Source organism: Myzus persicae, unplaced genomic scaffold (assembly GCF_001856785.1).
Source record: "Myzus persicae strain clone G006 unplaced genomic scaffold, MPER_G0061.0, whole genome shotgun sequence".
Classification (NCBI taxonomy): Eukaryota; Metazoa; Arthropoda; class Insecta; order Hemiptera; family Aphididae; genus Myzus; species Myzus persicae.
Window position 1 is genome coordinate 156,537 of NW_019102947.1, and position 13,163 is coordinate 169,699.

General features: G+C 33.4%; 1 protein-coding gene across 7 annotated transcripts in view; it reads right to left on the minus strand.

The window, feature by feature from the left end:
* Positions 1 to 1,811: 1,811 nt before the first annotated feature.
* Positions 1,812 to 13,163, minus strand: part of LOC111033468 (elongation of very long chain fatty acids protein AAEL008004) — a 47,357-nt gene continuing 36,005 nt past the window's right edge. For 4 of the 7 annotated variants that reach the window (XM_022314211.1, XM_022314208.1, XM_022314210.1 and 1 more), the window contains exons 2-8: positions 9,910 to 9,999; positions 8,702 to 8,892; positions 6,023 to 6,106; positions 5,724 to 5,780; positions 5,524 to 5,629; positions 4,589 to 4,887; positions 1,812 to 3,152 (exon numbers count right to left, since the gene is read on the minus strand). In XM_022314211.1, coding sequence (XP_022169903.1) covers positions 3,012 to 3,152; positions 4,589 to 4,887; positions 5,524 to 5,629; positions 5,724 to 5,780; positions 6,023 to 6,106; positions 8,702 to 8,892; positions 9,910 to 9,955 — 924 coding nt within the window. In that variant the 5' untranslated portion in view covers positions 9,956 to 9,999 and the 3' untranslated portion in view covers positions 1,812 to 3,011. Of the gene's footprint in view, positions 3,153 to 4,588; positions 4,888 to 5,523; positions 5,630 to 5,723; positions 5,781 to 6,022; positions 6,107 to 7,560; positions 7,642 to 8,701; positions 8,893 to 9,909; positions 10,000 to 10,123; positions 10,402 to 11,202; positions 11,350 to 13,163 lie in introns of those variants that run through there. The other 3 variants (XM_022314209.1, XM_022314207.1, XM_022314213.1) reach the window with 3 other exon arrangements.

The window sequence follows — 13,163 nt, forward strand, 5'->3', positions numbered from 1 at the left end:
GAGACTCCCCATCACGAAAAGAAACGTCGTCGCGGAACGATCGCCCACGCTCAGCCAGCACATAGTAATATAGAGTATAAGTATGGCATAAGGTAAACGCGTCGCGCGCGCTACTACTTCATTTCCGGAAGTTAATTAGCCAGCGGAAATTCAAGGCCAAGTCGGTCGTTATAATTCATAGGCGCACGCAGCCACACTAATATCGTATATGATGTGTATATATAATACATATATATATATATATATACAATATTGAATATGTGTATTTATGACCTATAACTGTAGCCATACGGCTTATGTCATAATATACGTTATGTGCACGTTATTAAATATTGGTAGGTACCTGCAATGGCATGTGCGAGGCGATTCGCCTTGGCCAGGCGACCGCGTGCGGATTGTGAAAAAAAACCGATTCGAAATCCACAAACGTACACTTGATTTTACGCACGTTGTTCTTTTTTATTTATCAATCGGACAATACATTATATTATTATTCGACATTCCGCATGACTACACAACACAACAGTATAATCGTAATGATAATGATAACAACAATAATAATAATAATAATAATAATAACCGTAATGGCATAACAATATACATAATCATAATAATATATAACAACGATAATAATGTTACTGGTATACATATAGCCTATATATATATATACATACACGACATTACGACGGTAGGCAGACAGGTAGGCATAGTATACGAATTATGGCCGTGTATTAAAAAATAACAAATAATCACGCGAAATTGGTAATCTTACACGCGAAACTATAAGTTATTATAGTTTAATATGCACATATCATTATTATCATTACCGCGACACGCATAATTTATGTATCGTTTCCATGACGTAGGTACATTATAACATATTTTCATGCTTCGAAGATAACGCCTGTAGGTATAGATAGGTTGACTCGTGTTACATATAGATAACTACGAGGCAGCAGTTCCCAAATTTTTTTTGACAGTCGATTGAATCTATAAAAATGGGAAATTTCTCACCTTCTCCCCTCGTTTGCATATGCATAATATAAAACAAAGAAGGCCTGTGCGTATTAACTACTTTGTCGATTTTATAATTCATTTTTTGTGAATAATGATGAATAGATTATAGTTACGTATATAGGTAATACGAGAAAATAATAGCAATATTGTACAATTTTAAATGATGAGATCCAAAAAAATATTGTCATTGAATTGGTAGTTGAATACCGGTGCCCAACCACAAACATGTTCGAAAAAATAACTGCAGTAAGTGGTCGGTCGGTTTGGGAACCGCTGCCATATATATTACACAACGGAAAATTTTGCTTATCAACAAAGAAAAAACAGATCTGCTAGCGGTGTCTTAATAAATATATCAAGAAGAAATGTCACAAGTAGACGGGAAAAATAATAAATGACGAATAATAAAATATATTGGCGGAACGTTAACATTTCTATTTTTAAAGAGAGAGGAAGAGTGAAAGAGAGAGAAAGGGAGAGACAAAAATTTAAAAAAAAGTTTTTTTTTAAATAATGCAAGGTTGAATAATATAATATCACATGCACACAAAATAGTCTTAAAAAAAATATGTAGGCAGAGTACTAGAGTAGCTCAGTTAACTATGGTTATTGTTTTCGTTAGACGCAAGAGACGCGTTCGTCACAATGTTTTATTTGTGTGCTGAATATAATATATTATTTTACGATGTGCATTATATTTTATCATAACACACGACTCGTGTCTTCTTTCGGAATAATATTGTACGTACCCATACATCACACAGTGAGGCGTTAAAATAATAATAATAATATGATTCGTTCGTATTTGCTGGCACATAAAAATACCGGGAACCTTTATTTTCATTATTATAATAATATATTATACAATACTAAACAGTATACAATTTCTTTGTAACGTAAACATGATAATATTATTATACACGAAAGTGTATAATATAATCTCTTAATTATTATTAGTAATTACACTGGTCCCGTAATACTAAGGCACGTGAGGCCGTGTTTCGTACAAAATAATAATAATAATAATAATAATAATAATAATAATAATAATAAAAATATTAATAATAATAATCACATATGGTTTAAATTATTACACAAAATATATAAAACAAACGTTACATAGGTATCACATCAAAATATTTTGAAAAACACGACTGGATTTTATATCGAAATGGTTTCGTCTGAAAAAAATATTTTTTTTAATCTGTTCACGTGTCTTACACAAATTTAAAACGAAAAAAATATTTGTACAAAACGCAAAGAAATGCGTAAAACGTTTATACACACGATAATATGCGGACTGTTAATTTCCAACACCTAACACGATAGTATACAATAATTATTACTATAACGTACGATAATAGACAGACTTATAAATTAATATATATATATATATATTGCATATCGTACATACACATTATGTGGTATTTTTTATATCGTAATGTATGTAGCCCCGGGTTCTCAAAATAAAAATATATTATAATGAAGAAAAAAAATAATAATCTCACTCGATTTCTTTTTTTTTTATGGATTTTTCTTTCGTATGCACAGAAGCGATCGCCACAACGACCGGGCGTACCGACTTAACAGCGACAGAGGGGCAATACAAACAAAACCAAAAAACAGACCACATTATTATACTAAATAATAATAATACATATATATAATATACATATTATGCATAATATGTATATACGATATAATAATATTAAAAATAATTATATCTAATAATAAAAAGGGGGAAAAGAGATGTAGAGAGATAGAGATAGAGAGTTTGGGGAGAGGGTGAGTGGATAGAGAAATTTGTCCACTAAAAAAAAAAAAACGTCTGCTCGGAACACAGACGCATCCGTAGGTCAAATAATATTATTAATTTGGGCGTGTTGAGCAATATTGTTGGCGGCGGCAGCGGCAGCAGCAGCGACCGTCTAGCAGCGTCGGCGGCGATGTCGGCGGCTGCTGTGGCTTGCCGTCGTCAGCGGCTGCGGCAGCGGTCAGTTCGCTCCGGTCGTAGCCCTGTGCACCAGGTCGGGCCTAGACAGTCCGTTGCTGTTTATGTAGTAGTCCGACTGTTTGCTGTAGCCGTTCGACGACTTGGACGAGCCGTTGGCCGAGGGTTTGGATTGGGCGCCGACCTAAAATAAAGCAAGGTGAAAAAAAAACGATAGTGTTAATCACGATACGAATATTACACGATGGATGATAGATAGGCGCGTAAACGACTTCACAATATTGCAATTCACTACCGGATTATAATTTAAAAAAAAAATTGCCCGATAACTGTATCGATCGTGCACATACATCGATATAGGTACATAGAAATATTATATTATTATGTGCGCGTGTCAATAGATGGAGAGAAAGAGAGAGAGAGAAAGAGAGAGAGAGAGAGAGAGAGAGAGAGAGAGAGAGAGAGAGAGAGAGAGAGACGTAAGTCGGCTGACGAACTAGTTTAAGAATTCGCATCGGGTTTTTCCAATGTCACGTCGCGTCCATCGGCGACCGCCTTGGCCGGCTCCACACACCAGACGGACACGTCGGCGGAATGCCATTTTTTACTACTTCTACTACATGTTTTGAGTCGTAACGATATATTTATAATACCTATTGGCTATTATTATCAGCTCTCACACACACACACACACACACCACACGTCAAGTGATTATATAAAATTAATGTATATTAAATCGATACCGTCCATACGGATCACTCGACAAGAGCTTCGAATTCGTACGATCTGTTATCACCAAAATCGAGACAAATACCCCTGATGAAAATCAGGTCTTAACACATATAAGTGACGGCATGTTGGATTTTGCTCATAACTTGTGTTTTTTTATCTATATTTAAAAGATTCGCGTATTCAAATCGATACGGCAATCGGATAATCGAAAAAACGACAATAATTAGCGATTTGGCGATAAAAAAAATAACGCAACTATAAAACGACATGTGTGTATATGCCGAGTTTAAATCATGCGCATTGGTATGGATTAGACGCATCCAAGTCGTATTCAGAAGGTCTCGAAACAAAAAAGAATGCCATGCGCTATCACCGATCTTCAGACATGGCCCTGTCGTCGTTTCGAATAAATTACGCAACAGCTTTTTTTTATCGTCTTACAATTTTTTTACTAACGATAATCGCGAGGAGGTGATTATCTTCGATTATGACATATCTTCTACACAGTCTTCGTCGTATACAACCGAGCGAAGTCAACAGCGAGCGTACAAAAGATCGTATGGTTTTAAACAAAAGACGATTCCTCCACACGCACATCATACCCAAGCAATTGTGATTTTCACATAACGCGAAATCAACGACATACTTATAAATAATAATGAATAAACGTTTAAATGTAATAATGGCGCAGGTTACGCGATCTAGCAATCTAGCGATCTAGCGATCAGCCAGTTCGTATTCCCGCCGTACAATGGAGACAGACACGTAATTTCGCTATAAAATATGGTTTAAATATTGCTTAAAAATAAAAGTTGCAGCGGCGGGCTTTCCCGTGAGCATTATAAAATTTTTAATATGATAGGTATAGTGAGAAAGTGTACGCTTACCGTTTGTTTCGACGGTTTCGTGTACTGTTGCTTGTAGAACTCCTTGAACAAGAAGAAGAACATTACGGCGTGCATGCCGATCCACCAGACGAAAGCTTTGGGGTAGTTGCAGTCGATGAAGAGGAGTTGGAACGCATGCAGCATGATGGCCAAGAATTGCAGCATCTGCAGGGTGGTCAAGTACTTCTTCCACCACAAGTATTTCTGTACGTTGGGGCCCAAGGCAGCCAACAGGTAGTACGAGTACATGATTATGTGGACGAACGTGTTCAGCAGTCCAAAGAACGTGCTGTGACCGCCTGTTGGAAAAGAGCCGAGAAAAAAATGATGTTTAAGTCATATTGAGAAGTAGTTTTTTTAGTGTCCTCCCGTCTGACATCAAAAAATCTTCTACAGATAAATGATATTTAGAGATCATTGCTCCCGAGAAGATATTATCTAGGTTTATTCGATGTGATAATACAGTGGTTATGTTTACTCTCTAGTGGAAAACGCCCTTGGTCGGTTTTCCGGATAAACCTCATAATAATAAAACGGAATAAAGATATACGAGAGTATATATTCAGTTGTGTTTATATATAATACGGTGGTTTTAGAGTAATATTATACAGCAGTCTTTAAAGATATTTTCTAAAATTCTAAAAACAACCTAAGTACTATACAGCGATAGTAACGCGAACGTAGGCAACAGGAAGTTTCACGGCATAAGGTCTCGGTAAAGGTCACTGCTAATCCTTGTCAACCTTATTATCACACAATTATATTAATAATTATAGTAATCGGATACAGCCGGTTCACCACCGACGTCGTAGTCATCGGAGGTCGGGACGCGTCTGCTAATTTATTCGGCAGTAAAAGTATTAAAATCATAAATTATTTCATAATCTATCGTTGTAGTCATAAAATATTATTTCAACTTTATTTGTTTTCATTACCTGGTGTGAACTTCACTCCAAACCACACGCTCAATGGCATCACTCCGTGATGAATCACGTGCAGGGTCGAAATGTGCCTATCCTTTTTGCGGAGAACAAAGAATATCTGCGCACATACACATACATTTCGGAGTGTTATTAATCGATTCATATAATAATTACACGCATGTGTAATTAGAGTATAAAAAAAGGTTAATTACCGTGTCCATGAATTCTGTGAATTTTGAGAAATAATACCACCAACATACGTTGACCATCTATACAGTCATCCGAGAATAGAAAAAAGTATTAGTAAAACACATAAAAGTTGAGCGTACATTTTTGCTTTTGAATTTAAAAAAACCACGCAAACTTGACACAAAAAAAATGTATAATAACTATAAAAAAATCTACAAGAAAAATATTACAATGACGGTGAAAACCTGTCACATGAATCTAAGTTAAAAAAAAAATAAAGAAAAATTTGAAAAACGACGCAATGTATGCCATGATAACTCACCCGCAGGGTCATTGGATGATTCGAGTAATCTACCGGCTCACACCGGAAATTATACCTGCCAGTCAGCCAACCTGATATGCCAAGCTGTAAAAACCACCACCGCCATCATAAAATACAATGTACAATTTTTACAACTATAAATTATTAAATATATTAATCATACATATTATATTATTAAAGTTTGTGCTTATAGTATAATCAGTTTCACGGTCAAGTAAAGCACAATTTAAGTTATTCCCAAAAAAAAAATGGTTAGGATTTATATGTTTAGTTCTTTCTCTATACTGGTTCAAAATAACGGATATATCCCGTCCGTGTGATATCTAATAAATCTTTATGTTGCAGATTTTTGGTCAAATTATTTTTACTTAATCCGAATCATTAGAATAATGTATTTTATCGAATATTAATAACGTTGATTGTTAACGAGTTAACAGATTGTTAACCACTATCGAATAACTAATCATCACTGGTTTCACACTTGAGTTTAAAACCAATAATATTTTGAAACAACAAAAAAATAGGAAGATATAATATTAGAATTTTTATAAACATTTCATGCATATTCAATTTAACTATTTTAACTAACATATGGGTTGTGATACATTTTCTCTTATTATATTTACATTTAAACATTTAGGATATTCAATCAAACTTAATATAATTAACTACATACAACACCAATCATAAATCAATATTAATTTTGCCTGTATTCCCCAACATCAAGTTTATGGTCCTTTACAATACAACAAACATACATCAAAATAAATAATCAGATTAATTCTGCTCGTAACATGCATTTACCAATAATAGTTTCTATATGCTTATGTATAATATAAATATATATACCAAAACCCAGCAGCATTCAATAGATTGCATTTTACAAGTGTGTCAGGAAATACATTCACAACCTCCTATAACGCACATAGTTTATGCAATTTATGTTATTTAAAAAATAAAGTAAAATTATAAACACTAAAACACCTCAACATTCACACAATATAATATGTTCTCGTCATGTATTATTCGCATATAATACAACTTAAATTAAGTCCCAAATAAATCTAAACTAAACTTAGTCGTAAACTAAATTTGGTCTAGGTATTGTTATATGACAAAATATATGTTATTATAATATGTTATTGTTATGATGAGTAAATGATGTTAATAGCCAAAAGATATATATTATAATATTATGTTAGTATTAAAGTGTAAAATAACCATTTTTCTTAAAATTTCACATCCAAAATTAATTTTGAATGGAAACCATGCATTTTCCTAAGCTTATTGTATGCTTTTTACTTACCAAATAATCGTTTTTCATTTGTTTAATTTATATATAGAATTGTGTGTCTAATTGTATCTATTAATTTGAAATTCATTGTACAGATTTTTTTAAAAACATTATTACTTATTATAGTAATTACATTATTGTCGGCGTATCACAACACAGCCTGTAAAAATTTGTGTCAAGTACACGAGGCTGACTTTTTATTAAATTCTGAAATTATTGACGCATTTCAGTTTTGTCAACTTACTCTTACTGTGGACGGTTTATCCGAATAATCTACCGGTTGGCAACTGAGACTATATTCACCCCACCAGCCGCCCATCATACACTGCAATGCCCATCAAGTAAATGTATAGAAAACAATTAATGAACATTAACTTACAAAGTCAAGACAGTAAGTATTATGAGAGACTTATGAAATAATTATAAGTAAACAAGTGGTGTTGCGTCTATAAAATAAATATTACATAAATCCGTGTATATTATAAATATGTGTATATATATGTATGTGACATGTGTGTATGTATGTGTATGTGTGTGTGTTTATAGTTAATCAGTGAATGAACAAAAGACGCTAGACCACTCGTCGATCACATATAAAGCAAATGTTATGTTCGTGAGGATGAATTTTATATAATAATATAATATACCTAGACCTAAAAGAAAAAATCATCGTTGTTATTTATCGACTCATTACATACTACGTAGTATTAAAAGATAGAATATTCAAGTAAAATTCCCAGCCATAAACTTTTCACCATATTAACGTAAGTGACTAAGTTTTAAAAACAATAAATATGAAGTGTAATGTTTTTGTACAAAACTTCAAAAAATAAAAAATGATACCATACTAAAGCTAAACACTTCTTTGATTATACCTTCAAAATATATTATTATAACTAGTTACCTATTATTTTCCTTTCCGTATTTCACATTTTCACACCATAAACTTGTAAAACTCTACACATCAAATCAACACAATCGAACTTGTATACTTCAGTATAAAACTGCTCCGACTCACTTCTTTGCCAATTCTTTATTTATTATTTAACGATATCCAATTTTTTTCTAACATTTTTACTAACCCATGGTTTTAACACCAATTACTATTTACCTGATTATATTCACTATTTTTTTCTGACGCTATTTTATGCCATTTCGAGCGGCGATCATCTAACGTCTTCCTCACCCATATATACGTGCAACGGTTATGCAAATTCCCCCGGGTATATTATCCAAAAATCGTTGTACGAGGAAAATCATGGTTTTAAAGTATAATATAATAGATTGAACGATCGCCTTAAAAGTGGTTCGAACAATCTTGACGTAAGTGCAGTCGTTGTTTTTATTATTTGTTGTTCCTATATTGCAATAATACCCACGCTTACCTCATAAAACAACCAAGAGCTGAATATGACTTGGAAAAGATTATATGCGATGAGTATGTTCCTCAGCTCCATTGGTTTGCGGTTGGCCATAATTCGCGGCCCCGCAATTTTGACGGTGAACACGTACGTAGCGCATATCAGTGCCGTTGGTAGAGGATTGCTCATCAAAAACCAATCCTTGGTACGAGGGTCTACAGAGAATATACGAGGTATAATTATAAATTATTTCCGGTTGATAACAGTTTGTAGCAGTTATTGCCACGATATGCACTGTTGTATAGTTTGTATTATTATCACATGACGTATTAACTGGCAGTTTTTCTTTCATATGCGAACATTTTCGTGTACAACAAAAATCGAAATTAGAACGTAAATTTATCGTATAAAACAAAAATCGAAATTAGAACGTCAATTTATCGTATAATATGATATGGTTTCATCGACTCCCTTCTGCAATAGGTTACTAGATTGTCGTTACGAACACCGAGTATATTATGAAATCGATTGACGACTCGTTAAAACTAATAATAGCGCAACATTGGAATCGATAAAAAATTACCTTTAAACTACCGACTTATATAGAATAACTATATGTATATTAATAATTAATAATATATATTGATTGTATTTACGTTAAGGTATTTTTTTAATTCACGTTTTAAATTAAACCACATAAAAAAATCGTAGACATTAGCCTTGGACATAATGTGATATTTTATGTTTATTCTACTTAAACATGTTTATCGAATTTTATTTCCATCCATAATCTTTTGCAAGTAATAATAAATGACTATAAAATATACTGAAATATAGGTGTCTACTGTATTATATAAGTTTGAAGTTTCTAAATAAACATATTGGTACTTATGTAGGTACATTTAAAAAAATAGCAATAGTTATAATATAATAGTTGCAGTGGGATAAATTAAAACGTTTTCAACATTTTTTGTGATGGAATAATTTATAGTGAAAAAGGTAATTTTTTTGTTCTTCACCAACATAAAACATGTCTAACGAGATTAATTCCTCGTTAAATTGTTTAATAAAATCGACTTTTGGGCAAAAATGTGAAAATTCTCAAACAAATGAGAAAATTGTCCCAAAAAAATATATATTTGTTATTATTATCTGCCAATCATTGCAGACGGTAGGTACTGCCTACCTAGTCGATAAAAGAAAAAATTTTGAATTTAATAAAATTAACTCACCTCCATAGTTGTCGAAAAATCCTTGAACTGCGTTCAATACAGCCATGGTGGTTAAGCCGGAGTGCGGATGACAATATCGTTTGAATTCACCTGTCGTGCGGATAAAACAAAAAAAAAAAATTTAGAAAACGATAATTTCAAACTATGCAAAAAATCGGAACCATAGTCAATGTAAACGACGGCAATACCGAATTAAACTTAAAAATATCATTACTGTATATATAGGTATAATGTTATATTATGTGCCACGAGTGTCGACGAAAAGCGTACACGAATATGACGGGTGCACACACGCAAACGTGCGTCTTTATCGATGGCCAGATCGCGACTACTGCAAATTTGAAATTAATATCACAACTTATTAGTCTTTGGTCAACAACACACTAGCAACGCAACGACGGCTACGGCTGCGGCTACGACGACGACGACGACGGCGGCGGCGGCGGCGGCGGCAGCGACTACTGAAGCGGCGGACGGCTGAGCGGCGACTGACGACTGACGAGCTCGTGCAGCAGGTCATTCATTATTATTATTATTATTATTATTATTATTATTCGCTCTCCGCCGAACCGGACCGCCGCCGGAGCAGGTTGGTCGCGTTTCTGCGCACAGGGTCAAGACCGGCCGAGGGATGCAAGGTCGGCGCCGCCGCTCAAACCCGTTCCGCGCGTACGTCTCATCACCGCCGCCGCGGTTTTCACGCCTATAAATAAGTCATTTTGCAGATTGTCATAATATAATATTAATTGTAGTCGTCGTCGTCGTCGTCGTCGTCGTCTGAGATATTTTATTTCATACGAATCTTTATACCGTTTATCACGCGTCATCCGCCATCGACTTTAATAACTTATGAACTTACGGCGACTGATAATTAAAATCGCGACCGACAGTAGCGAAAAACGCCGCTGCCAAATTAAATCAGACGTTTTATATCATACGAGTATTTCTGATAGATGATTTGTAAGGAAACCACGGTTGAATTAAAACCGAGATAATATAATGGATGGTTTAAAATATGAATGCGAAAATAGGCGGCATCGCCTCACCTATAATGGGCCAAAAAGTCGAGATATTTTATATATAAGTTTAAAACTACCTAGTAGTAATGCGATGTTACATTAAAGGATATAAAATACAAACAGTCTTTTGAAACAACGATCAATTTTTTTTTAGTTCGTGTATACCTGTTGCGAACGGATTACAATCACATTTGTTTTTATTTATCTGAATCTGATTAGGTATATACGCTCGAAAGCGGTTGTAATATAGTTATGTATAAATGGGATACATCACCTCGTTTGTAAATAGTCCGAATTGTCTGTGCGTGCGAATGGTCTGTAAATATATTATGTATATGGTTGACGGGGCGAAAAAATAGTGATTCGCCAACGACCTGTGTGCTTCGCGCTCGATACGTACGTGTGTACTGTGCGAGCACACATTGTCACATTTATATGAGATCGGGAATATTATTATTATTATTATTACAATCGGTTTTTTTCTGTTTCGTTTTCCCGGTTACCCTGTAACATGTACCGATCAAGAAAAACTGGTTGCGCGCACGCGGAAACGGCAAGTACGACGACTGCAAAGTAGGTTATAAGAGACATGTTATACTAAAATAATAATAATAATAAACGGAATAATAAACGAATAAATCGTCCAACGACTATTCCGCGATTCCACTTTATATGAATAGTGTGTACATTATATTATAATAAGTGGTATTTAATTATTGATCAAGTTTACTGCACGCAGGTATGAATGTTTAATAAATTATGAGTGGGCGTCCAATTGATACAAAGGGATATTTTTTTTTTATATATAAAACCAAACGATAGCTGTTACTTAGTATATATGATTCAGGAAATCGGGTACAATTAAATTTCGTTTATATACTCTTCCGTATAAAACGTAAAAAAGTGATTTGAAAAAAGCAGCAAAAAACGACGAAAGTGTTCAATAATAAATATACATATTGTACGAGTATAAAACGTATACCCATGTCTACTTATAGTATTGTGTCACGAATACGATTTCGCCAATCGATCTCCGCCGACACGCCAAAACGCCGTTGCGTACAATACTATATAATACATATAATATACGCAGTAAACAGAATTAGCGCGCCTATGTAATATCTGTGTAAAATTACGTGTGACCTAACCTACTCATGCCATTGCCGAAAAAGAAACAAAAAAATCGTTATCTAAGTATCGTATTATTATCGTCATTGCCAGTCGATCGATATATATATATATCATAATTCATAATATTATGCTGTCCGCTAGCCCAACGTTTAGTTACAGTCGTTACGTGTATGGCGTGCGTGATTTTCCGAGGAAACGACGCGTGAAGACGTCGGAAAGAGAGCGAAAAATAAGGAACAAAAAAAACGTGTTTGACGTAATTATATCGATATGACATAATGCTTTTATATTTTTATAGAGGTGTATCGCACCTATGATAATCCGATAATATGAAACATTTTATGTAGGTACATTATGAAGAAATATGAAATTAAATGCCAAAAATAGCCGCCCATTGATCTGATAAAATATTACGAGTACAATACGAAAGAGAAGAAGAAACATACCTACAGAATAAGATAGTAACGTGATAAGGTAAAACAGTCAGTATAAGTATGTATAATACCTAATATGAATGTGATAAACTACAAAAAATGAGAAAATGTAATTTAAAAAATTAATATTCATTTTACAATAACAAAATTATAAAATTTACTAAAAAAATATTAGTTGCTCAAATTCTTTAAAACTCAACATGAATTATACATAATAAATATATTATTTTAATTATTTAGAATGATAATTTGGTAATTTAGCGATATTATATTGAATTTATAATAATAATAATAATTCCGCCTAACAACAATATACAGTAATAGCGTACAACAAGTATTTGGTAATCTCCAAGACAGTTTGTGTTCAGTGATCATAAGAGTGTATAGGTTATAGGTACCCAGGTAGATATACATTATTTTCTGACAGTTAGCATCGATTTTTTGAATTGTATGGTATTTTAAATTTTAGATACGACAAATTTTTATTTTTAATTGTTTGCGTTGATAGTTAAATATATATTATAGAATTCCATTTAACTTCAATATTTTGAATTTCTATTTATTTCTAAAAATCATATAAATGTTAAAAAATAACATTAAGACCCCGACAATTCAAAATAATATTTGACCTACCGCAAAAAGACGGGAAACAGATGACAAAATACAAAAA